Genomic DNA, 26,759 nt, shown 5'->3' with positions numbered 1-26,759 from the left:
CACGCGAAATAGTAACTGATAATGCTTTTAACGTATATTAAAGTTGTACTTAAGAAACAAAAACAACGCATTTATGTGACTGTTAAAAGTTGTTTTTTTTTAACTTCCTACAAACGGTTCGTTTGACTCTCTTTCCTTCGCGTCTCGATACATTCTATCGGGAGTTTAGATAATGTGATTCCCACAGACAAATGGAACGTTTAGTCTTGGACTTTAGCTAACATCACCAATTGTTTATTTACCCATCTTGTTAGAACTCAAGAAATTACAAAATTAATTTTGGAATACTAAATTTTATCAATCGTTGGTTTATGTAGAAACAATTCTTGAATATCTGACTGGTATTTATTCAATTGAACCCGGTTTGCTAAAATACGACAGAAACAGAAGAATTGCGAAAGTAGTGAAATTGGGAACATACATTGTTTTGACGCTGGAGAGTGCTTGAAATGGTCCTCGTTGTATTGTTGATACACTGTTGTTCAAGCTACCTCTGCATAACCAAGAATATCGTTGGACATAAAATCACAGGAGTGAATTTTCAAAACACACACAAAAGAGTAAACAATAACAAGAGCAACAAATAAACAAATAAACAAACAAGCAAACAAACACAGATACACACACACACACACACACACACACACACACACACACAACGAACAATAATTTAGATCAACAGAGCGGGTTTTTATTCAGACACTATGACTTTCCCTGCAATATAGATTCCACAAACCACTGATAATTAGCTTTAAAACAACTTTTGCTTTTGCTATTCGCAATGACTTGCATGAGTCATGTTAGTGCATATGTTTTAGAATCAAGAACTTTGAAACAAAGATACCCCATTTCATTTACGACGAACTAGCACACTTTTAGCACCTAAAAATAATATCCATTAAAAAAAGAGCAACATCATCTGACATAATTTTGAAATGATCGTTCCGATAGAATTTCTAAAAAGTTCCTCCCTGTTAATTTTCATAAAGATGTTATATATGTCACAATATACAAGACGTTTATTGAGTATTTCGTACTGTTTAACTATTAAGTGTAATATGCTAATACGTGTGGTGGAAATGTTTACGGAGCCTGGAGTAACATCTATGCAGTTTCAGTAGGTAAAAACAAAACACACACACATACACACAAACCCACCCACACACACACAAAGACAAAAAAAAAACTGTCAAGCATTGACGGGTGCAAGAATATAGTGAATTATATCTATCCTAATACTCACGAGCAGTTGAATGCCTTACTCCCATTTGCTAGGCGCACACCAGGGCACAGATCTACATGGCAATACATTTCAGAAAAGTTATGATCATTAATGTCAGGCGTAACTAGGCTTTCGCATTATTTTTCATTTTACTCTGCTTCCCACTTGGTACTTTCACACTCTAACGCAACTGTGTTTGAAATTAGAACTGAATGCTTCCTTTTCAACATGAGAGAGAGAGAGAAAAAAAAAAAACATAACAACTACAGTAACAGCAAATAGTTGTGTCAAAGATACAAGATGACATCCGCAGGAAAAAAAAAATAGTAAAACAAAAATCATAATGTATGTGACCCGCTGCAGCAGAAGGATCAGAAAGTCGGGGATCATGCCCCCCCCCCCCCCAATTTTATTTTCTTGCCTTTCCTTTTTATCATTATAGCTTTGAAATTGTGGCAGATGATAGAAGATACATTAGACTACAAAGTTATGTCAAAAACTGGAATCCAAACATTTTGACAGATTTTGATGATCTGACTTCAAATTCAATTTTTCTTGGCTCGCCCGTCAGCGACTTTAGGATCTTTTTGTTGTAGCGGGTGACATATGTATGCTATATAAAACCAAACAAATAAACACATTGGGTGAGTTGAATGAATTGGATCAAAATGACTTCATTTTCCCCGGTATATCTACATCCTCGTTAACATTTCCAGTGAAACACACTGTAATAGGATTATGTTCAATCCTAGGAGAGTGTTATTATATCTAATGTTGTTGTAACTTGTACCCCATATCTTTTGTCGATCATTTCTGGGAAAGAAATGAAACTAGATATGTTCGGGAGACACACAAGAGGAGATTATATCATTTTCACGACGCATGTTTTCATGGAACATCAACATCACGCTATATCATGGAACTGTCTAGATACTGCGTAAGTTGAGCATGGCCTAAACGTCGTGTTTGTCACCATCTTTATAAATCAACATTTATAACCTCAAGTTCTAAGTATGACCTCCTTCAGGAAGTTAATGGAGCGAATGTCGAGGTGCATTCATATGAAAAAGTGTATCCTAAAACGAGCACAATGTATTACGCGTATGGAGGCTAAGTGCCTTCGTGTGTGTACTAATCAGTTAAAGAGGAATTGCAATTTTTTGAAAATTTCAGACTGTTTTATTTATTTTTTTTTTTGCGAAAGATAAACTCTCTAGATCTGCCGTAGAACATTTGTCTTCTACTATAGACAATGAAATAGCAATAGCTTCAGAGAGCGTTTCCTCGCCAAAAACGGGAAATTGGCTTCCGATCTAATTTCATGCAGAGACGTCTGAAGGAAACATCACTGCTGGCACGCATCGACCGAGCAAAAGTATAAACCATCAATGCAGCATGCGACTATTCCATGTACATGAAAGATGTTACTGGAGGATTATTATTATATTTTTCTTTTGGTAAAAAGCAGTTTTAGTATTGTGTGCCGATTTCTGCAGTATGGGGTTTAGGAAATCCTTCGAAAGGGACCACCAAACTAGTTTCATGTGCTAAACTAATATAAGGCCGAACAAAAACAATCAGACGTGTTCTGGCTCACTTTCATTTTCCAAATTGACAGTGCAACCCGATGAGAGTGGACGGGTTCATTTCGCGCAGAATGCCAAATATCTGCGTGTAGAACATTCTTTGGTATGCTCGGAACACTTCAAAGATGAATGTATTGATCTATCTGTGGCCATGAAAAGGAGACGGGTGTTGCGACACGGATTGTCGTCCCCGATTCGGGGGCGACAATCCTTGACGGTGTTGGCGGCACGGATTGTTGCCCCCGTCACGGATTGTCGTCTGGCGACAATCCGTGACGAGGGCTTGCGACACGTATTGTCGCCCGCCCTCGAAGCACATTTTGCTGGGTAATATCGTTCTGGACATGGTCATTGAAATACTAACACATAACTTACGTGGCTACATCTATGCAAACATGTCATGTAAAAAGTCATGGTGAGGTTTCAAGGAAGTGTGGTATGTGCGCGCACACATGATAATTTAGTGTTCGTTTGTGCGTGCGTGTGTGTGTGTATGTGTGTGTGTGTGTGTGTATGATGGAAGAATGTATGTTGCGACACGGATTGTCGCCCCTACACGGATTGTCGCCTCCTGCTCGGGGCGACAATCCGTGACGGGCGTTGACGGCACGGATTGTCGCCTGCCCTCGAAGCACATTTTGCTGGGTAATATCGTTCTGGACATAATCATTGAAATACTAACACATAACTTACATGGTTACATCCATGCAAACATGCCATGTACAAAGTCATGGTGAGGTTTCAAGGAAGTGTGTATGTGCGCGTGCACATGATAATTTAGTGTCCGTTTGTGCGTGTGTGTGTGTGTGTGTGTGTGTGATGGAAGAACGTGTTTATTATGTCAGTTTTTTGCATATATGTTTTTTTGCTGCGCGTGGGGAGGGATACCTAGTAAGCTGTTGCTGGCATAAACGTTGATATTGATTTTATCAGCAGCTTTGAATTTGATGAGTTTGTTTGGCAGATTTGTATATGAATTCGGAGTGGAGCTTGCGTGCGGGCTAATGCTGCTTTTCTGCATACGGTCCATTATGTCTTATTTATCAACATTGGGAAATCGTTTCATCAGGAAGGAATGTAATATCGGTTCGGGTGTCTGAAGGCTGATTCGTCCGAAGGCTCATTATTCCGAAGGTTCGTTATTCCGAATTTCATTTTTGGATCAACGAACCTCTAGGTATAGGGAATTGTGTGTTTCGGATAAATGAAGCCTCGGAAAAAAACGAAACTTCGGAATAACGAACCTCCGTGTGTGTGTGTGTGTGTGTGTGTGTGTGTGTGTGTGTATGTATGTATTTGGGTTGGTGAATGTGGGTGTGGGATGATTTAGGTTTTGTTTAATCAGGGGTTGGTGGGTTGGAGATTGGATTTGAAGAAGGATAGTTATAAATGGTATGACAGATAATGGTAGGATTTAATATTTAGGATAGATGTAGGCCCCAGATTTGTTTCGGTTGGGGAGGGGAGGGGGTGGTCGGGGTTTTTTATGACTGATTTCATTCTAAATTTGTGTAATGTATTTGTGTTTTTTTATGTATATGCCCTTGTAAGTAGGAAGGTGTTACATGATCCAAACCAATAAATTCAAGGAATATAGGTTTGGTAGGGCCCTACATGTCAAAACTTTCTCGTGAAGAAATTATTAGTAGGGTTGGTCTATAATCGAGTTATCTATGTTGAAGTGAGATTATTTGTGGTATAAATTGACAAATGGATTTGTTTGTGTTTCGAATTGCCATTTGTAACTTTTTTTTGTTCATGTTACACCCAGAATGGGTCGATTTATGGATGATTTTAATGAAATCAATAAATATCAAGGAAAAAAGTGTTGAGTTGGTTTATTTGCATTATGAAGATTTGTTTGAGTGTTTGCTGGTGTTTGTTTGTATTATGTATGTATTAGCGGTGTGCAATGGCAGTTCGTTTGTACTAGAATCAATTAACGATTGACAATTTTTTTACGGCGTGTGGAAATTATTCGCTCATGCATAAAGCATGCGAAACCTATTCTGGGACAAAGCATAGTGGTATGGACGTTCTAGTGTATAAGACTGATGGAAGGAAATGACTGCAGTGAAAAATGAACAAAGACAAATAACATTTGGGGAGGGTACCTCCCTCGTATGTATTTTCTCTCGGTCTCTCTCTCGCCTAGCCCGCCTCACCACTGATATTGGTTGACACACCCATACTATTTTTAGATCAACACTGGTGTGAATTCTTTAAACACGTGCTCATACACTCTGAATGCGTTTGTATTGCCACAGTAGCGCCACTATATTCCACATACACACGTAAGCATACAGGCACACGTATAACATACACACAGACAAACAAACCACTACCACTATACAACCACCACACATGCACAGTTTCTACATATTGTATTATTATACTCCAAACACACACACATACACACACACACACAACAAATCATACACATCACATATCATGCAGCTCACAATACACACACACACACACACACACACACACACACACACACACACACATACGCATAACTTACCAGTCATACCCATCCCACCAAAGCTAACACCGGAGGAGCCACCCCGAGCCCTGGGCGACAATCCGTGACGGGGCGACAATCCGTGTCGCAACAAATTTTTTGCCAACACGGATTGTCGCCTTCGAGGTCAAAAACTGGGAACTGCACAAGCGTCATGGATTGTCGGCAGGCGACAATCCGTGACGGGGGCGACAATCCGTGCCGCCAGCGCCCGTCACGGATTGTCGCCCCGAGCAGGAGGCGACAATCCGTGTAGGGGCGACAATCCGTGTCGCAACAAATGTACTTATTATGTCAGCTTTTTACGTATGTGTTTTTTAGCTGGGCGTGGGCAGGGATACCTAGTAAGCTGTTGCTGGCATAAGCGTTGATATTGATTTTATCACCAGCTTTGACTTTGATGAGTATGGCTGATTTGTTTATGCATTCGGATTGGTGCTTGCGTGCAGGCGGATGCTGCTTTTCTGCATACTGTCCATTATGTCTTACTTATCAACATTGGGAAGTCGTTTCATCAGGAAGGAATGTGGTATCGGTTCGGAGGGGGGGGGGGGTGTATGTGGGGAGGGGGTAACCTTTCTGGTGCCAGGTAAAAATGGCAGAGGTAAAAACGGCAGGGGTAAAAATGGCAGAGGTAAAAATGGCAGAGGTAAAAATGGCAGAAGTAAAAATGGCAGAGGTAAAAATGGCAGAGGTAAAAATGGCAGGGGTAAAAATGGCAGAGGTAAAAATGGCAGAGGTAAAAATGGCAGGGGTAAACATGGCAGGGGTAAAAATGGCAGGGGTAAAAATGGCAGGGGTAAAAATGGCAGAGGTTTTGAATAATAACCTAGCCAGAGCAAACTGTATTTTTATCGAATTATCAAATAAAAACTTCAGATTTGAAGAATGTTTTATGAATTGTGTTTTAAAAAGATTAGAGCACTCTCATTATTCTGAGTTTGATTCAAGTGCAGTGGCGTAATCTGTCTGTTCAGAGGAATGATAAACCAGCTAAGAGCCTAGTAGGCCTATGGGAAATTATTTTTATTATTCAGTATTATTATCGTTATTGTTATTATTATTATTATCATTACTACTATACTATTACTACTATTATCATCTATCATTATAAGGGGGTTCCAACAATGCTGCAAAGCCCTTAAACAGTATAATCCTACGTTGTCTCGCCCAATGAAGTTATCACACACACACACACACACACACACACACACACACACACACACGAACCCACTTTTGGTATAAACACATACTTCTATACGCAGATATAAATACGCTCACATACATAATCTTACACAAACGAATTCCGCTGACATCAAGGCTAGACTAAGTATATTGTCATTATTTTTTCATTTTTGAACTGTTTAGTGTAAAGATGTGAAGGAGACATAGTCGAAGCAAACCGCTAATTTTCCGCCTGTTCTATGTTATTTTCTCACATTCCGATTTCATAGGAGCCTATTTATCTCACAAGGCCTGATCACGACATAATGTAGAAGTGAAAATACAAAACGCAAAAAACAAACTACAGCAGATGTATCAGCAGACATAAGTAAGCTCTGTGAATTGCAAGATATTTTATTACATTGTTCAAGTATCACATGGCGCAAAAACTAATATCTCGAAGTTTAATGAACACTTTGTGGTCACTTTACAAACATATGCACATTATAAAAACTGGAGACGAACTTTAGCAATAGATTGTTTTTGTGAGAGAAAAATCGACAGTTTGCCATGGGATTTCTTTCAATCATTGTTGAACGAATCCGCAGGCGAAAAGAAAATGTAAATGTTTGATGCCTTTCAAACTCAGCTGTTGCTCCAAAGCATGGGCGTAAATCACGGAACACACCAGAATCAGGTCAATAGCACCATTAGACCCAGAGATAATGTAATCGGAACTGTAGATTTCAAATGGCGACCATTTTGAAATCCAATATGGCGGACATAAAGAGAGAATTCCAAGTGCCCCAATATCTGAAAATGTTTGCAATAATATGTTAATGTACATTTATGCCAAATTTGGTGCTTGTATCACAAAATGCACGATAGGTTTGCTAAGCCGCCCCACTAAGAGTATTTAGTGATACCCCTTTATAAAACATTTTCGTGTAAGTAATGATTTGTTTAACCCCTAATTTTGGGGGAATGGGACATCAAGCGGGGGGAAATGAGACAACCTGGACAGAATTGGATAACCATCATGACCAAAGTAGGATTTACATGTGCCGCGGGAAGAAATGTAACACTGCCCTATTAAATTTCTCCCAGTGGTAACAGAAACAGTAAAAGATCCCTGCCAATTTTTCATACCTGCATGTCTGTTATCAAGCAATTTCATTTTCAGAGGTTTGCACACTTATTAAAATACCTATTAACATAGTATAGGACCTACCAGAACTATAGTACGCTTGATAACTTACTGACAAGATACCTGTAGAGCTGTATAGTAGTTATTATATTTTGGATCAAAAATTTGTCTTCCATTGATTGGTTAAAAGAGCTTCACGTGATTATAGGTATTTTGAACTATTTTAGAGTGTTGGTGTGTTTGACACTCCATGAAGTACTATTTGCAAAATGATGTCACTTTTATGACGACATTTTGCAAATAGTATACTATTTGCAAAATGATGTCACAATCACCCTTCGTTACAATCAAGTGTACCCGTCCACGTCCGGTCCCGAATTCTAGTGTTGAGGTTTGCAGCGGCCATACGAGCGCTTGGATACATGCGACGGGCAACTCTGGCGGTGCCATGGCTACTACGTTTTTCAATCTCCGATCTCTCGCACTGTTGCGAATGGCAGGCGCTGCGCTGCCGCCGCAGTGCGGCTAAGCCTATAGACGGTCTATAATGATTTTCACTTTTTATTCAAATTTTTGATCCAAAATATAAAACAAATATACTTGGCCTAGTTTCGAGTTTCTTGTTAAAACTATGGGCAGAGGTGACTCCAAACTAGTACTATTCACTGAGGGGCGCAGCCCCGAAGTGAATAATGTTGTATAATATGTCCATTTTCAGGTGTACCGAGGCTCATCTTTTTACTGATATAATTGGATTTTGTTGACTGGCCAAGCTTTTTCAAGTTACATTCGAGTGTGCCATATTTCTCCCCGTGTCCCATTTCTCCCCGGTCTCCCCCGTGCTTTATTTCAGAAGGCACGAAAAGCGCGTATTGCGAGAAAGATGTCAGAAACATGAGGGAAAAAAAATCTGTCACTTTTACCTCTTCCTCTTGAATTTCAACGACTAAATTTTTATCAATGACATTTTTATCTCTAGAATTTTGACCACTGACATTTCGACCACTGACAACTTTACCTCTGACATTTTTACCACTGACATAATCATTTACCTCTGACATTTTTACCCCTGCCATTTTTACCTCTGACATTTTTACCTCTGCCATTTTTACCTCTGCCATTTTTTCCCCTGCCATTTTTACCTCTGCCATTTTTACCCCTGCCATTTTTACCTCTGCCATTTTTACCCCTGCCATTTTTACCTCTGCCATTTTTACCTTTGCCATTTTTACCCCTGCCATTTTTACCTCTGCCATTTTTACTTCTGTCATTTTTACGTCTGCCATATTTACCTCTGCCATTTTTACCTCTGCCATTTTTACACCGAAGCACATTTCGTTATTGCAAAAGCACATTATTCTGAAGGCTCTTTAGTCCGAGGTTCTTTATTCGAAGGTTCGTTATTCCGAATTTCATTTTTGGATCAACGAACCTCTAGGTACAGGGAATTGTGCAGGGGATGCTGTAGACGATTATGTCCTTCGACGTTTTCTGTTTTCCACTCGCATGGGAACACAGAGACGCGTGGGAAGACATACAACTCGTGTTGCCAAGCTGCAACGCATTTACCTGAAGGAATGTTACAACACACCCGGAGCTGTGGAGAGGCAGAACCGCAAAGTCAAGTTACGAAATTTCTCCCACAAATGGTCATTTTAGGTGGCACCCATATACGCATGACATCGCTTGACCATTGGTGCTGAACGTTTTTGCCTTGTACTATTTGAATGTATATTTTTCGAAACTCGGAAGGCAATTGTTGGGTCGGGGATAAGGTGACAGCATTTTTTTCACTTTTCTGGCCGGGAAGATGTGGGACAGCGATAAAATAGTATAAAACGAGAACGATTTTAGTATTTCCCTATAGTCTTACCCACTTTACGATCCATGGACATAACTTTTTTTATATGTGACCGTGCACCTCAAAACGAACATAAAGTCGCACACACTGATTTTGTATGAGGACTGAAAATAAGTGGAATGGGTCAATCTAGACGAACTTGACTTTTTCATATTTTCTGAAAGAGCTGGTCTTCTTTTACATTATGCTAAAATTTCGTATCATAAAACGGGCAGGAAAGTGTATTTTTTTTAGCAGTTTATCTCGAACATTTTTGGTAGAATTGTGTGATTATGTGCGTCTTAAGAATCCCTTTTTCATTTCTGAAAAACCTTGTCCACACTCTTCACTTTCAACTCTAATAACTTTTGAAAAGATATTGCTACTGCTTTGAAAGTTGGCATTAATTATGGACAGAATGTGTTAATGAGGCATGCTTAATTTCAGTTGAATCTGATAATCCCTTCATTGTTGTTACTCTGGTGGTTTACTTCCTGTTTTTTGTCCCATTCATCGCACAGCCAGCACGGTTTGGTGAAGATAAAGCGCTTGAATAGACACTGTACTTCAGAGCCTCTTTTCTCTGTTCACACTTTTCCTGAGTTTGTGCTTTCTTTCCAATATTTAGATAGGTTAGGAGAGTCCATTTGATTTGAGTTATACATCATTTTAAAGCTTAAAGTATGCTCTTTCAGAATATGGTCTTAACTAAAAATTCATGTCTGGCGACTTTTTGTTTGTTTTGAGGTGCAGGGTCACATATTGCATTTGGGTGTGGGAGGGGTGTCCGAATGTCCTAATGTTTTTTTTTTTTTTTCTGGAAATGTAATAAGTATTGCTTTATTATAACAATATCCTTAGCATAACCCAGAAAGTCATGAATATCGCTGCACAATGAGCGTAACCACAGTTTGTACTCTATTCCATGACTGTAAGTAATATTTTCTTACTGTGTTTAACTTATCGATCTAGATTGTATTCTATTTGTGGTATAATTATGTTATGTAGTCTTTACATTTATGATGTTTATCCATATTTGAGCTGCACTAATAAAATTCAAACTTCAATTTCAAAATTTCATATATCTTTTATTACCGTGAAGCAAATTAAAGAAATGCGAAAACTTTTCACAACTTGAACGTAATTTCAATTTCATTTTTCCCCAGTGTACAATGTAAGACAGTACAATATGTGATGAACTTGCTGTCATAATACATTGACTTGGCAGGGATCGTCATATTGTACATAATTATTTATAACAATCTGTAACTATCCGAAAATATCCGCAACTCTCCGTAAATAGTCGCAACTCTCCGCAAGTGTTCCGAACTATTCGGAAGTTTATGCAAGTTGTAAGAACAAAATTACGTGCCAATTCGTGAGAATATCCGCAAGTGGACGCAAGTGTTCGCATTTGGTCGTATCTCTCCGTATCGCCCGCATATTTTCCCGTATGTTTTGTAAAAAAAAAAAATGCTCTGGTGACAGCAAGGGTGTCCGCAGAAAAAAAAAAAAAGACTTATGTGGACGTAACGCCGGACGCAGAGCATTATGTGACTGGGGACTTACGTACACACACGAACGCTCACACACAACACACATACGTAGGGCCTACGTAACCCACGAACACCAAACCCCTCAGATACTCATGGAGGCACAAAACTGCGCCCACAAACACGCACCATCACATACCCTTTGATATAATACATACGCCACTATACTACGTACACACGTACGCACACGGGCACACGTACACACACAGGCAAACAAACCACTACCACTATACAACCACCACACATGCACAGTTTCTACATATTGTATTATTATACTCCAAACACACACACACACACACACACACACACACACACACAACAAACACACACACACACGCACACACACACACACACACACACACACACACACACACAACAAACACACACACACACGCACACACACACACACACACACACATACGCATAACTTACCAGTCATACCCATCCCACCAAAGTTTAACACCGGAGCAACCACCCCGAGCCCGGGGCGACAATCCTTGACGGGGCGACAATCCCTGTCGCAACAATTTTTTGCCATCATGGACTGTCGTCATCGAGGTAAAAAAACTGGGCACTGCACAAGAGTCACGGATTGTCGCCAGACGACAATCCGTGACGGGGGCGACAATCCGTGTCGCAACAGACGGGGTTTGTCTTGTCGATTTAAGTTGAAACGTCATTTCATCTCTTTTTCCGGCATGTCAATTAGTGTGTTCCAAACCTGTCGCAACCTGGGTGTAATGCTAGATTGTAATATGACTATGTCTCATCAAGTCTTTAGCATTTGTAGATCTGTAAGATACCAACTTTGTAATATCGGCTTCATTAGAAAATATTTGAACCGCTCTTCTACCGAAAAATTAGTCCATGCCTTGATATCCTGTAGGCTCGATTTTGGAAACTCTGTCTTATCTAACTTACCACAAACTCAGCTCTCCATGCTACAGAGGCTTCAAAATGCGGCAGCACGCATCATCACACTATCCAAGAAGCACACTCACATCACCCCTATTTTGAGATCACTTCATTGGTTACCAGTCAAAGATCGCATTATTTTAAAGATTTTACTTTTGACTTTTCATTGCATTCAGGGCGCTGCTCCTCAGTATAACATTGACTTACTCCATAATTACATCCCTGCTAGATCTTTACGCTCATCCAACTCCGGTTCTCTGATAATTCCAAGATTCACTACAATATGGGGCACACGTGCCTTTGGCCATGCTGCTCCCACCTTATGAAATAACTTACCTTCAGCCGTAAAAAATTGTTCTTCATCAGACTCCTTTAAAAGCAGTCTAAAAACTCACTTGTTCAAAGCCTCAATTTGACTACTCATTACATGTACTTGATATTTGTATGTCCTTTATCTCCTTCACTTTCTCTTCCATCCGCGCCTAGAGCACTCTGCAGAGTGGATTTGGCGCTATATAAATCATATCAATTATTATTATTACTATTATTAAAACTATCTTCAGTTAAATGCAACAATCAACGAATTAAAGCACCAATAATCGCACGTTCTACACAACGAACTATATGCAGTGCAGTGCGCGCAAAGGCTTTAAACTGGATGAGGGATATTCATGTGTACTTTGTGCAGAGTACGTACAGACCCAGCGCCATAATTATATCTTATCAAACCACAACTTTTTATAAAATTATACCTGAATTGTTCCTGAAAGTGCAACCCTTCATATTAATGAAGAGGAACCATTAAAGATAGAATCATGTAGTTTCAGAAATCAACCTAAGAAAATTGATATACTCCAGTAATATTTGACGAGCCTTTGATTGTGCACCGAGCACCAGTCCTGAAATCGGGAAAATTAAGTAAATCTCCATAGAAAAGCTGGAAAGATGGACATTTAATGCCAAAAGTTCAGCTCTTTCCTCTTATAGAATGATTACAAAATTGAAATATCATTGCAGTACGCAAAACCTCTTAAAGTTTCAAAATCTCACCAGAGTGTGACTTACTTCACTTTAGAGGAATATGGCCTGAACATGACCTTCATTTGATTCAATTACGTAAATCCGACTGTTTTTGTTTTTTTTTTTTGTGGCTGATGCGAAACAAACAAACAAACAAATACAGTAGGAGGTGGGCGTTTTAGTATTGGAAATCAAATACAAGCAAAAAATCTGAAAGAAAACTAACCTGAACAAGAAGCAAGACCTATACAGTGCGTATCCAAAAAAAAAAAAAAACGCAACAAGATTTAATTTCAAATTTGTGAGGATTGTGTCAACTTTACACCAAAGTGAGTAGCATCATCTTAAAGCCACATATCTCTTCTTTCCTGTGATATCTTATTTATTCTTACACGGCCATGGATGGCTGAGTAATCATTCTTTTTGGACAATGGGTCAAATTGGACTTGGGACCAAGTTTCAGTTTCTGCATTCAACTATGACGTCGATTTTCGTAGAGAAAAGCTGAATGTCTGTTCTGGACTTTCTGGAAACTTTTTGCTCCTTTTTTACTCACTTTGGTGTAAAGTTAACACAATCTTCACAAATTTGAAATCAAATCTTGTTGCGTTTATTTTGATACGCACTGTATATGCGGCAAGTCCAAAATGATTGACATCAACAATCACTGAACCCCGAAACAGAAGCCAAATCATTAGAGTATATAGAGAGTTGCTTTAATTTGACTTTCATTCCCTTCAATTAAAGAAACCCCATTGATTGTTTCTGGCTAGTGTGAAAGCAAGACAACAACAACAACAGCAACAACAGCAACAACAACAGCAACAGCAACAACAACAACAACAACTACAGCAAAAACTACAGCAGCAACAGAATAAAAAAAAACCACGCACACACACACACAAACACACATACAAGGTGTTGGACGCTTAATATTTGAAATACAATGCAGGAAAACATTGAGGATAAATTACCTGCCAAAGAAGCAAAACTACATTGCAGCAACCCCACCAGAATTACGGCCGCAAATACCAGCATCCCGAAACAATCCATTTTACAATGTCACAAATTGGTGATTGGCATGGCAAATGCTTGATACAGTGGTCGGTTGGGACTATATACAGTAATACCGGCAATAATCTTAATCTGGGTTCTACTTACACGCAACAAGGAAACAATGATATCTGTGCGCATTTTCATGGGGTAAGAGGGAGTTTTCGCTACATGACGGGACCACTAAAAGTACGCGGAAGCAATCGGCTCTGACAATCCCCGCACTCGGACTCTCGCCCCCATAATCATTTAAACAGTTCGCCTATTGGCTGGCTGACTGGCTTGCTGGCTTACTGGCTGGCTGGCTGTCTGTCAATCAAATATCAATACATATAATATTCCTGCGTTACAATAACAACAGTGGTGTAATTATCTCTCATACTATTGATACAATAATCCTCGTTTAAAAAATGATGATGAAATAATACAAACATATCACAAAACGGACAGAAAGTCGCACGCACTGATTTTGTGTGATTACTGAAAATAGGTGAAACGGATCAACCCAGCCAATCTTTGTTTTTCGTAATTATCTGAAAGAGTTAATCTTCCTCTACATTATGCTAAGGTTGGGGATCACCAGATGAACGGGAAATTGTGATTTCTGCAGGTTTTTCTCTAACACCTTTTTTTTGTAGAATAGTTTGATTAGGTGTGTCCTAAACAGGGCCCCCCTTTTCATCTTTTAATAACCCTGCACACACAGTACTCTTCACACTAAACACTTTTTTGTTGATAATTCTTTATTCGAATTTCGTTCAATTTCATTTCACAAAAACAGAAATTTTCACAGGAAACAAAACAAAACATCATACAAAGACAAACTGCATTATACACAAACATTGTACAAAATAACGTCAATCTTACACTATAAAATTATAAGAAAAAAATGCAGTAGCACCAACATTGTGCAAACTAATGTCAAACTTACATTGTAACTCTTAACCAAGGAAACGAATTCCGCCTTTTTTTTTTAATCACACATCCTCGCAAAAAGCCCGCCAAACAACGGAAACATAATAGATAATTTGCTTAAAACACAAAACGGGGCATATTTCACTGCTTCTCGAAAGAAAAGAAAAGAGAGAGAGAGAAAAAAAAACGAGGCCATTTGCATGAAAACATACACACATGCACACACACATACCCACACAACGCCAACATGCACCCCCCCCCCCCCGCCCGTGCCTTCAGCCCTCAGGTTTCAGGTTTTATTCACACTTGAATAACTCAGCCGAATAAATTGCCATTTTATTTCTTATACAATAAAATACTTTCTAATCATAATATGGAAATGATGTGGAAATGGAAGAAGCAATAGAGAGGAAGAAAAAAAAAAAACCCGACAACGATTATGACAATAACTCTCAGATACAGCAAAATCAAAACAGAAAAAGACAATAACATATCATCATCGGTATACCTCATATTCCCACTTTAACAATACATTCCAACACACACACGCGCAGACACACACACACACACACACACACACTCAATTCTGGCTGGTCATAGTAGAAGTGACAGTTTGAAAACTTTCTGATAAATGAAAGCTTCCACACATACATTGTACATGTATGGGTACAAAGAACTACTCTGCATGTTTTATAGGCCTACTATCCAATGAGAACTGTCTTTTTCCTTCTTCTTCTTTTTGGTTATGCAATGGAAGGTCCCATTGTTTATTCTGGGTGTTCAAAGACACCGTATTTGCTTGCCTAGGATTTGTAACAAATTAGCCGTGTACACATACGTGTCTTCGTGGTCATCTAACGTCTAAAGGTCACTTATTTTTTACATGTTACTTTCGCACCTTTACAGAATGACCCGTAAGTATCAGATTTTTCTTTATTTCCCCACTAGTTAGAGGGGTCGTGCAGTTTTCGTTGAAACCTAAATTCAGGTTTCTAACATTTTTCTTTTGCGAGATAATGAGAAACCTCTCATGAAATATGAAAGAGCATGTAACAATATTCTACGAGGAATTTAACGTTTATTTGATGGAAAATGGTTTTGAAATGGCCGAGATATCCAAGAAAGAGCAATTTAAATTAAGTGTGGGACCCACACCTTCTAACGATTGCTTTATTTTTCTTTGTTTTTGGATATTTCAGTCATTTCAAACCCGATTTTCCTCATATAAACTTTCAATTCCTCTTAAAATGGTGTGCTCTGTACTATATCATAAGTGTCTTCTTGGTATCTCGCAAAAAAAAAAAAAAAAGTTAAAAACCCAATTCTCATCTCCACCAATACTGTACAATCCCTTTAAGCATAAAAAAGCAGGGAAAAAAGAAGATAGAGAGAGAGAGAAAAAAAAAAGCTAGAGCAACAGCAACCAGCACCATTAAGGATATCTGCTGTAAATAGACAAGCAATCACCGCAGTATACCTTGCCTGGATTGATTACAGTAACTTCATTTCCCCGTAGGCCTGTATCTACATCTGCGTTTACATTTCCTCAAAAGACAATCGGAAAAAATATTCAAACCTGATTGAGTGCACTTTTTGAATTAGTTGAAAGTGGACACACAATATGTCACTCGTCGATCATTTCTAACAAGGAAGGAAAATTATATGCGCGGGAAAACACAAGTGAAGAGGAAGAAGAAAACAAACAAGCAAACAAACGCGTATATTCTTTCTTCACTTACATCGTCATGGAACATAATCGTCACGCCACATCATCATGTGCCAAAATCATCAGACAGTGTTTGTAACGCTATGGAGTGTTCTGTGCAAATTGGCACTCAAAGCACAAACAGGGACCAATAAAATGTTTCTCTCGAGTTTGGCCTGACTTCATTACTTTGCTCTTGGTAAATAACCGATTTGCAGTCTTAGACTCTAAACAGAAGTCCCATGATTAAGAGGACGTTAAAGGGTGTGTACAGTTTTGGTCGAGGTGAGGATTTAGCTTTTAACGTTTTGCGAGATATTAAGAAATCACTCTATGAGATGTCAAAGAACATGCAATTCTAAAGTGTATCTAAAGTTTATTTGATGAAAATCGGTTTTGAAATGGCTGGGATATCAAAAAAAAAAAAGCTGAAACAAAAGGCTCCTAATAAAGTTGTGGCCTGTCGCCTTTTATCATTATCACTTTTTTTTTTAGATATATCAGCCATTTCAAAACCAATTTCCATCAAATTAATATTGAATCCTTCTTAAAATTACAGGCTCTTTCATATTTCATTGGAGGTTTCTCATTATCTCACTTAGGAATGTTCAAAACATGAATCTCCACCTCAACAAGTACTGTACAGCCTTTTTAATCTAATTCTTCAGTACAGAACGGACAGAACGAGGTTTTGTAATGATTGGTACAATGCTTAGCCCAGTGTAGGAATTGTTTCTGCAAAACAAAACCCAACCTTCAGTAGTTTGGATGTACCTACAAGTTACGTTGTACCCGCAACTTTATTCGGGAAATAAGTTCTGCTTCGATTTAATTTGTGTAGTCTGACTCTCCAGATGCAACTCCAAGTAATCAACGTTTGTGTACAAAATCATTTGTATATGATATGTATGCACTGTTCTCATCTTGTCGTATTGTTGCCTGATACCCGATTTAATGCAAGAAAAATAAGAAGAAAACGCCTTTGACTAGGCATTTATTATGATTCAAATACCTAAACCGAACTGCTGTTTTTTTTTTTCTAAAATATCGGGATAGATGGGATACGTGTTGTTCCTCAAGTGTTTAAAATGCAGGAGAGATATGAAGGATATATTATCTGTTAGAGAAACACAACAAATTGACACCGATATTAATCCTATATGATCACCACGAGAGATCCAACGATCCAACCACAACCCATTTTGCAATGTCACACTTTGTTTCATTGTTTGTTTGTGAGTCCGTCATTTGAGAAGTGCACCATGTATCGCTCGATTCGAATATGATATACACCAGCAACATTCCCCGAACATGACTTCTGACTACACACAAGAAGGAACCAATGGTTTTGGCATACAACGCTCAAAGCATTTTCCTGAAATATGACATCATTTAATAGGTATTTAAGGGTCTGCCCTTATCTTTGTCACACACTCACATGTCGTAACTACATGGTCACACAACCAAACAAACACACACACACACATACACAAACACACACATATACGATGAAGAGACATAAACACTTTTTGCAGAAAAGGGTCAAGATTGACTAGAGGAAAATATCATCGTCTTTGATAAAACTTTAGCAAGAAAATATAATATCATCAAGCATCCTTTATACGAGATTTCAACCGGGTATTGGCAAACCTAATACGTCAAATGATTGTTAGATAGTCGTATAATTGAAAAAAAAAATAATAGCATGAAATATTGGAAAGCACCGCTTCTAATCATTTTCTTCCATTTTTTATCAATAATATGAAAGGGAGAAATGCAAGAAACGGTGGAACTGCACTGGGCAGAACGTTTCTGGAGTAATCTTAAGAATCATGATGGTAATGTTTAATTAACAAGAGGAGTGTTTTTTTTTTCTTTATAGTTTAACATCATTTGCACCCTGGACGCTAATAGGAAATGACAACTTATAGGGATATTAATATTGTACTGCGCTCTTGCCCCAACGATCTTCACCTTCTTCTTCAGTATGGTGGTAAAACAAGCAATGGGGGAATTTAACAATGAAGATGCTGTTTACATCCAATGCCGCAGAAATGGCAGTCTCTTCACTCTGAGGCGCCTGGCAGTATACCCCAAAACACGTCAGCAACTTTTCTGAAGTTCAGGGAAACCAAAGATACGAAGTGCGTCCCGTAAAATTACAGTTTACACTACGTGGTCTATTACTTCATACTCTTGTCACGACTCAACCCAATCACCACATCATGACAATCAAAATGTTCCGCTCCATTCCTGGCACATCGCACCCAAACCATCACAACAATGTTGCAAAAGACCACGATTGGGAAGCCATGTCTTGATCTGAGAGCGATAACTTGCTGCGGACCTCTTTATTGGTATTAGCCTTGTTCAAGGCGCATCACATCTCCCCCCTTAAGACGGGAAGTTATGGAAGAACTTTCCAGTCAAACTGCAAACAGTCGTTACAAACATGTTCCGAAACACAATACATAAAAATGCACAATTGTGTGTTCATACACTAAAGTGGATTCTTCACATAAACAAGCTCAGACTTATGAGCCTTATCAAAACCTGTCTTGAGCGTAGGCTAACTGTCTAAATATAGACCCACTACCTGCTCGGAACAAGCATGTGCGTATACGCGCAAAACTTTACAACCACAACATTCCTTGTTTTCTTTTCTTCTTTTTTTTTTCTGCTTGGTCATAAATCATGAAACATGTATTCTCTTTAGCTTTCCTGAAATGCTTATGAGTATCAAATGGCCAAACATTTCAACACCTAGTCGAAGTCTAAGAAATGCTGCTGGTTCAAAACAAAATACACTGTACTTATATCATGAACCAATATACCATAAGTATGGACATATCAAACTTCTATCTTAGCTTGATGTGCATATGCTTGAAAAAAAGACCACTACACATATCACTGACTAACCTGCATACACTGACAATCATGCAGTTTGGATAATGAACTTTACACATTTTTGTTGTGATTATTGTGTATGTCACCAATAATAGAAGCAATCTTCCATTCACTATACTTATTAACCATTTTTACATGGTGAGCTTGTAGCAATCTGACCTTTGATGAAAACTGACATAACAACGCGTTCAGCTCAACTGTTTGGTCTGACAAACATCTCTACATTTCTAATTTCTTGGCACTTCTGTTCAAGTACTGTAAAGCCTTGTTCGTCAAGACAATAAATGCATGTACAGTAAGTACACTAGAGTACAGCAAAACAATGCAATTATGAACACCTGCTATACTCTCTGTTTCTGAAACAAGGTATCACATGAATATAACCTGGTTATGTCTGTACACCTGTATGGTCTCATGAACCTTACACATTCACAACATTATGAATATCATTCATAGTGTCATAATTTCACTCAATCAATATCTATGCTATGAAAAATGTGTATAATTAGTCAACTCTGTGATACCACAAATATTTCAACTCTTGCAAATTAAGCATTTGAAGAGAAGCAACAACATCTTTTGTGTGTTTGTGTGTGCTTTCTGCAAACAGCAATGCAACTTAATTTGCAGTTCCGATTAATACAATGTCTACATTATACACTGTATCAAAATATGCTGTATTATTACTGAAAACCCTTTTCTTCAGCACATAAAGCATAAAACATAGCAAAACTCATGCTATATCACTGGAAATGATTTTGCCCTGTTTTGGTGCAAAAATCATGACAATTTGGAAAACATGCTGCTTTTCCCATGCAGACAAGAACAAATTATGGATACAAATTAAAACAGTGTACACAATGTTTGTGTCATCATTTCAAAACAAGAACACTCTTTCTTTGACATGAAAAATATCCTTCTCTTACAATAACATGGAAACACATTTCTTTTGTCTGGTATTGTTCGTGCTTCCAAGTCATCACCAGTCTGTTATCTCTGGACATTAAGCACATCTGTGTCCTTTTGTCCCATCCGTGGAAAATACGTGTACTTCTATCTTATCCACGGGACAAAGCGTCTGCAATGACATTGTCTTTTCCGCGTACGTGCTGTATCACGAGGTTGTACTCCTGTAGCACTAGCGCCCATCTGGTTAGGCGTCCATTTTTGTTCCTCATTCGCGACAGGAACACAAGCGGATTGTGGTCTGTGTACACCAGCACTGGATACTTTGTAGTGTTCAGGTACACGTCAAAATGACGAAGAGCCATGACGAGCGCTAACGTCTCCTTCTCGACAGTGGAGTACCGTCGCTGATGTTTGTTGAATTTTCTGGACATGTACGCGACGGGATGGTCAACTCCATTGTCGTCCTTCTGCATCAGGGCTCCTCCTCCTCCTGTGTCACTCGCGTCCACCATAAGAATGAACTGCTTGTCGAAGTTCGGCGCTGCAAGAACCGGAGAACTCGCTAGCATTGCCTTCAGCCGGTTGAAAGCAACTTGACAGTCATCTGACCAGTCGAACTGCGAGTCTTTCCGCAACATGTTGGTGAGCGGTGTTGGAGCATCAGCGAAATTATGGCAGAACTTGCGATAATAGCCAGTCATGCCAAGAAATCGTCTCAGCTCTCGCCTACTCTGTGGGCGGGGAAAGTTCAGGATCGTCTCCACCTTTGCTTCAACAGGCTTGACGGAACCATGTCCCACAATATGACCCAGGAACACGACTTTTGCTCGGGCGAACTCACATTTCCTCAAGTTCACCGTAAGGTTGGCACTGGTCAAGCGGTCAAACAGTGCTCTGACTCTCAGAAGGTGGTCCTCCCATGTATGGCTGTACACTATGATGTCGTCGAGATACGCCTCGCATCCCACCAAGCCAGACGTGACGGTGTTGATGAGTCTCTGGAATGTAGCGGGCGCGTTCTTCATCCCGAACGGCATCACTTTGTATTGGAAGAATCCGTCAGGAGTCACGAATGCAGACAGTTCTTTCGCTCTTTCACTGAGGGGAACCTGCCAGTACCCCTTCAAAAGGTCAAACTTACTGACGTATTTGGCATTCCCTACGCGATCAATACAATCATCGATGCGGGGCAAAGGGTACGAGTCTGACTTTGTTTTCGAATTGAGCAACCTGTAATCCGTACAGAAACGCAAAGAACCATCCTGCTTTGGAACCAACACACAGGGAGAACTCCATCCACTCTTACTGGGCTCAATAAGGTCATGTTCAAGCATATATTGAACTTCCTTCCTCAGAACATCCATTTTCAATGGATTCACACGATATGGGTGTTGCTTGACAGGGGAAGAGTCCCCCACATCAACATCATGCACCACCACACTAGTACGACCTGGTACATCACTGAAGAGGTGTTCATACTCATGGACTACATCCATCACCTGAGCTCTCTCTACTCCTTGAAGATGAGATAATGTGTCAGATAGATTTGCTAACACCTCAGAATTCTTCAACATCAACTGCGGAATTTCCACATCATCACTCTCACTGTCTTCACCATCCACTTCACAACCGATTCCGACTGTGGCAACAGGCTTTTCTTTAGCCTCTTCTACATTTTCAACATACTCCTTTAGCATGTTGACATGACAGAGTCTTCTCCTCTTCCTCCTATCAGGTGTCAGGATGATGTAATTGACATCACTCACTCTTTTCTCAACCACATACGGCCCTGCATATCTAGCCTTCAAGGCATCTCCTTGAAGAGGGAGCAACACAAGAACCTTAGAACCAGGCTCGAAATGCCTTTCTTTCACCTTCCGATCAAACAGTCTCTTCATGTTAGACTGAGCTGCCTTCAGATGACCTGCAGCTAGTTCACGAGTACAAGAAAGTCTATCCTTGAACTGACACACATAGTCCAATAGGTTGGACTCCGGCTCAACCAAGATCTTTTCTTGCAAGATCTTCAAGGGACCACGAACTGAGTGCCCAAAGACCAGCTCGAAAGGACTGAATCCAAGAGATTCCTGGACCGATTCTCGAACTGCAAACAAGAGGAGAGGAATACCCTCATCCCACTCTTTCTCGTGCTCACTGCAGTACACACGCATCATATTCTTCAAGGTTTGGTGAAAGCGTTCAAGAGCTCCCTGGCTCTGTGGATGGTAAGCACTTGAGTTCTTACATTCTACACCTAACTCACTCATCACCTGTTGGAAGATTTTGGATGTGAAATTAGACCCTTGGTCTGACTGCACACACTTTGGTAGTCCTACCATTGTGAAGAACTTCACAAGAGCTTTACTGACATTCTTGGCAGTAATCGTCCGTAATGGAATTGCCTCGGGGAAGCGGGTAGATGCACACATCATCGTCAGCAAATACTGATTACCCGACTTTGTCCTTGGAAGAGGACCGACACAATCCACAATGACCCGACTAAACGGTTCTTCGAAGGCTGGAATTGGCCTTAAAGGGGCAGGGGGAATCTTCTGGTTTGGCTTGCCAACTACCTGACACACATGGCAAGACCGACAAAACTCTGCGACGTCATGTCGCAAACCTTGCCAGAAGAAATATCGAAGCACCTTCTCTTGGGTTTTGTTGATTCCCAAATGACCTGCCAATGGTGCTTCATGGGCAAGAGATATAATCTCCTTCCGGTACATCTTTGGTACCACTACTTGATGAACATCTCGAAAATCCTCATCACTTGTGGCATCAGGAGGGCGCCACCTCCTCATCAAGATACCATCCCTCTTGTAAAACTTCACTGTTTCATTCACTTCCTCATCCTCAGGTACAAGTGACTGTGCAAGACGCACTATTTCAGGGTCTTTGCCCTGCAATTCAACCAGACTCTGACGAGAAATCTCTGACATTTGACCATGGTCCATATGTGCATCATCACTGCTGCTAGACTCTTCAAGTCTAGAGAAGAAAGTATCAGCCAAGATATCCTCTTGCTCCTCTTTCTCCAGTTCACGAGCCATTGACCTGGTAACAGCACATGAGGGAAACACGTCAGGCATATCCTGAACCAATTTCTCTGTGGCTTCGTCAACCACGGGTGTCTTACTTGGGAGAAAGTGAGGCAAAACCTTCTCTCCAGCGATATCATTGCCGAGCAATAAGGTGACACCTTCGACTGGCAATGTAGGCAAAATACCTACTACAACTGAGCCACTGACAAGATCGCTCTTCAATTCGATATTATGAAGAGGCACTCGGACACTCCCACCTTCAACTCCCCTCACAAACACTTCTGAATTCACAGAAGATTCAACCGAAAATGGCAATGTATTTGCACACAGGAGACTCTGTGATGCTCCTGTATCTCTCAAAATGTGAACCTGAACCTGCTCACTATCAGGCGTCAAACTAACATACCCTGAAGATATGAAAGGTTTGTAATTCTTTGCCACCCGTTCAAACGATGGCAGATGTTCTGTGCGAGTGATAGCAAAAGCATCTGGCAATGCTTTGGGGTTGCTAATCCCCTCTTTTTCTCGCTTCTTCTTCAACTTCCAGCAAGCTGACATCACATGTCCATCCTTCTTGCAATAGAAGCAAGCCTTGTTTGGCTTTTGATCAAGATTGGGCTTGGGAATGCTTGGAGCAACAGCTCCTCTTCTTGGCACACCCTGGCCTCCTTTCTTGCTTGAAGAAAGTTTGAAAGTACCCTTGTGGGTAAGCACATACTCATCAAGGAGGACAGCAGCTCTCCTGGCACCATTTACTTCCCTTTCCTCCAGGTACTGCCGCTGATCTGGCTGAACACACCTCTTCACCTCCTCTAACAATACCAACTCTTTCAGTTTGTGGAAATCATCAACACCAGACGACCTTAACCAGTGTTCAAAATGGGTCTGCTTGTGTTGCACAAAATCAACAAATGTCTGATCATCCCTTCTCCTATAATTCCGAAACAGTTGCCTGTGGGCTTCTGGCACCAACTCGTACGCCCTTAACACGGAACTCTTCAAATTCTCATAATCCGAACACTCTTGGATAGTGAGAGACGCATAGACCTCTTGGGCCTTCCCTACCAGCGAGCTCTGTATCAATGTCGGCCACACTTCCTTGGGCCATTCTAAACTCACAGCCACTTTTTCAAAGTGCTGGAAAAACTCTTCTACCCGATCTTCACGAAATTTCGGCACCAATTGAGATTGCCTTAATGCATCAAATTTTGATGACTTAGCTGAACTGCCGGAAGAAGGTTCATTCGATTTTGCATCGATTGACTTGATTTCGAGTTCTATTTTCTTTGCCTCGACTTCCAGCTGCTTCATCCGAAGCTGGATCTCAATTTTCTTCAATTCACTTTCTGCAGGGGTTACCAAAGGTGTGATAATTTCACCATCATCTGTCCCTGCTTCATCCTCTGACAAAGAGGCAGGCCAAATACCAGTATTGGTAAAAAACTCCGAAATTGTGTCCTTGATCTCTGCTTTTCGATCCGATGTTTTGATCGGGATTTCTAAAATTCGAGCAACTTCCACCAGTTCTGCCTTCCTCAGGTTATTAAAACCTTCCTGAGTGGGTTCATCAACAAAGCTCTGCACGACATCAGCCATTGTGGGAATATCAAAATCAAAACTTGCAAGAAGTCACAAATCCTCACAAAACTACAAAGCCTTAACAAAAGAAATGCACTGCATATGAGTACACATGTACGCATGAACCCAGTCACACGCGCAGAACAGGCAAAAATTTTCTACGATAAGCAGAAAACATCAAAATCCCTAAGCGTTCGAATCAGGCATACAATCAGAACACCACGGCATCACATTAATATGTGATCTAAGGACATAGAATGAGTATACACACTCACTACAAACGACCACATAGCACGATTGTGCAAACCAAGGAAAATATATCAAAGCCTTTAACCGAGGCTAATCTTCCAGAAAATTCGGCGTGACCCGTAGCCAATGTGTACGCAAGCCCCCAAACATACACATCCAGCATACGCACACTCACAAACCGCACTAGCCCTACACACGACGCGCTAGACCGACCGTCTGCGACTACAAAACACGTGTGAGCCCAATGCGCAATACCCACGCTATGCACTATACGCACACAACTGAACGTGAGAATCCTCACCCAAATCGGTCTACACAAGACCTTCATGCAAAAACGACAAACGTCCAAAACGTGAGAATCCTCACCAAAATCTGCACTAGGCCTTCACACAAAATGTAGCCTATACAACTACTAACACAGTCAATGACTGCCAAAGCCTACGCAGCATACCCTTACGAAAAAGTCCTGTGGTACTCCTGTGGTAATTACCACAGGACGGTACCACAGGACAGTACCACAGGACAGTACCACAGGAAAGTACCACAGGACAGTACCACAGGAATTGTCCTGTGGTATTTTGGGACATACCACAGGACAGTACCACAGGAATTCCTGTGGTATTTTGGGACGTACCACAGGGCAGTACCACAGGAAAGTACCACAGGACCGGTACCACAGAGCAGTACCACAGGACAGTACCACAGGAATTCCTGTGGTATTTTGGGACGTACCACAGGGCAGTACCACAGGACTAGTACCACAGAACAGTACCACAGGAACTGTCCTGTGGTATTTTGGGACAGTACCACAGGTCGATCATTACCACACAGCATTACCACAGGGCAGTACCACACAGCATTTCCATGGTACCACAGGAGAGTACCACACAGGATAGATCGAAAAAAAAAATCTGGGAGAATTTTAGCCACATATCAAGGAATATTCCTGATGGGTGAGTGATGGATTTCAGGACAAACATGGCCCTACTTAATAACCTGTCCTACTCCTTACATATAACGTCAAACGAGAGTCTAATGGCTAAGTGCCATTCTAGTCCTATAATAGATCTATATAGTCATATTCTATTCCTAGGTAGCCATCGACCGTATCAGTACATATATATATGGCCGTCTATCCGTAAAGCATTAAGACATGGTTACTAACTCGATTATACTTTATTATCAAGATATGAAATTACACTTTCATAACAATATCTATGATATTGGGAATAACATAACATAATTAGACAATCTTTCATAAAGTTCAAAGTAAGTCCCATCATTAATACTTTGACTTTTTAAATCATATATGTATTTTCTAAAATCTAGAGTGCTTTTTATGAATATTCATGAGCTATGTAAAAATTTGTACCACAGGAGTACCACAGGAGTACCACAGGAGTACCACAGAAGTCCTTATGAAATTTC

General features: G+C 40.1%; 1 protein-coding gene and 1 long non-coding RNA gene across 2 annotated transcripts; both read right to left on the bottom strand.

Moving 5' to 3' along the window:
• Window positions 1-472: 472 nt before the first annotated feature.
• Window positions 473-13,969, bottom strand: LOC139739712 (uncharacterized). Its single transcript, XR_011711521.1, has 3 exons — window positions 13,946-13,969; window positions 1,244-1,295; window positions 473-493 (listed from the first exon to the last, which is right to left on the bottom strand). It is a non-coding gene; the product is annotated as an uncharacterized lncRNA (long non-coding RNA).
• A 6,640-nt stretch (window positions 13,970-20,609) lies between these two features.
• On the bottom strand, window positions 20,610-25,100 carry LOC139739687 (uncharacterized). Its single transcript, XM_071650297.1, has one exon. It carries the CDS (start codon window positions 25,098-25,100, stop codon window positions 20,610-20,612), a length of 4,491 nt encoding a protein of 1,496 aa, XP_071506398.1.
• Window positions 25,101-26,759: the final 1,659 nt, after the last annotated feature.

The sequence above is a fragment of the Diadema antillarum genome, unplaced genomic scaffold (genome assembly GCF_040938485.1).
Source record: "Diadema antillarum isolate AM-2024a unplaced genomic scaffold, OU_Dant_1.0 seq00000810_RagTag, whole genome shotgun sequence".
NCBI classification, from domain to species: domain Eukaryota; kingdom Metazoa; phylum Echinodermata; class Echinoidea; order Diadematoida; family Diadematidae; genus Diadema; species Diadema antillarum.
The sequence above is the reverse complement of the archived record's forward strand: the minus strand, read 5'-3'. Positions and strand labels throughout refer to the sequence as shown.

Excerpts from the sequence above, each read along its gene's own strand:
- LOC139739687 (XM_071650297.1), bottom strand. The coding sequence starts at position 25,100 with ATGGCTGATGTCGTGCAGAGCTTTGTTGATGAACCCACTCAGGAAGGT.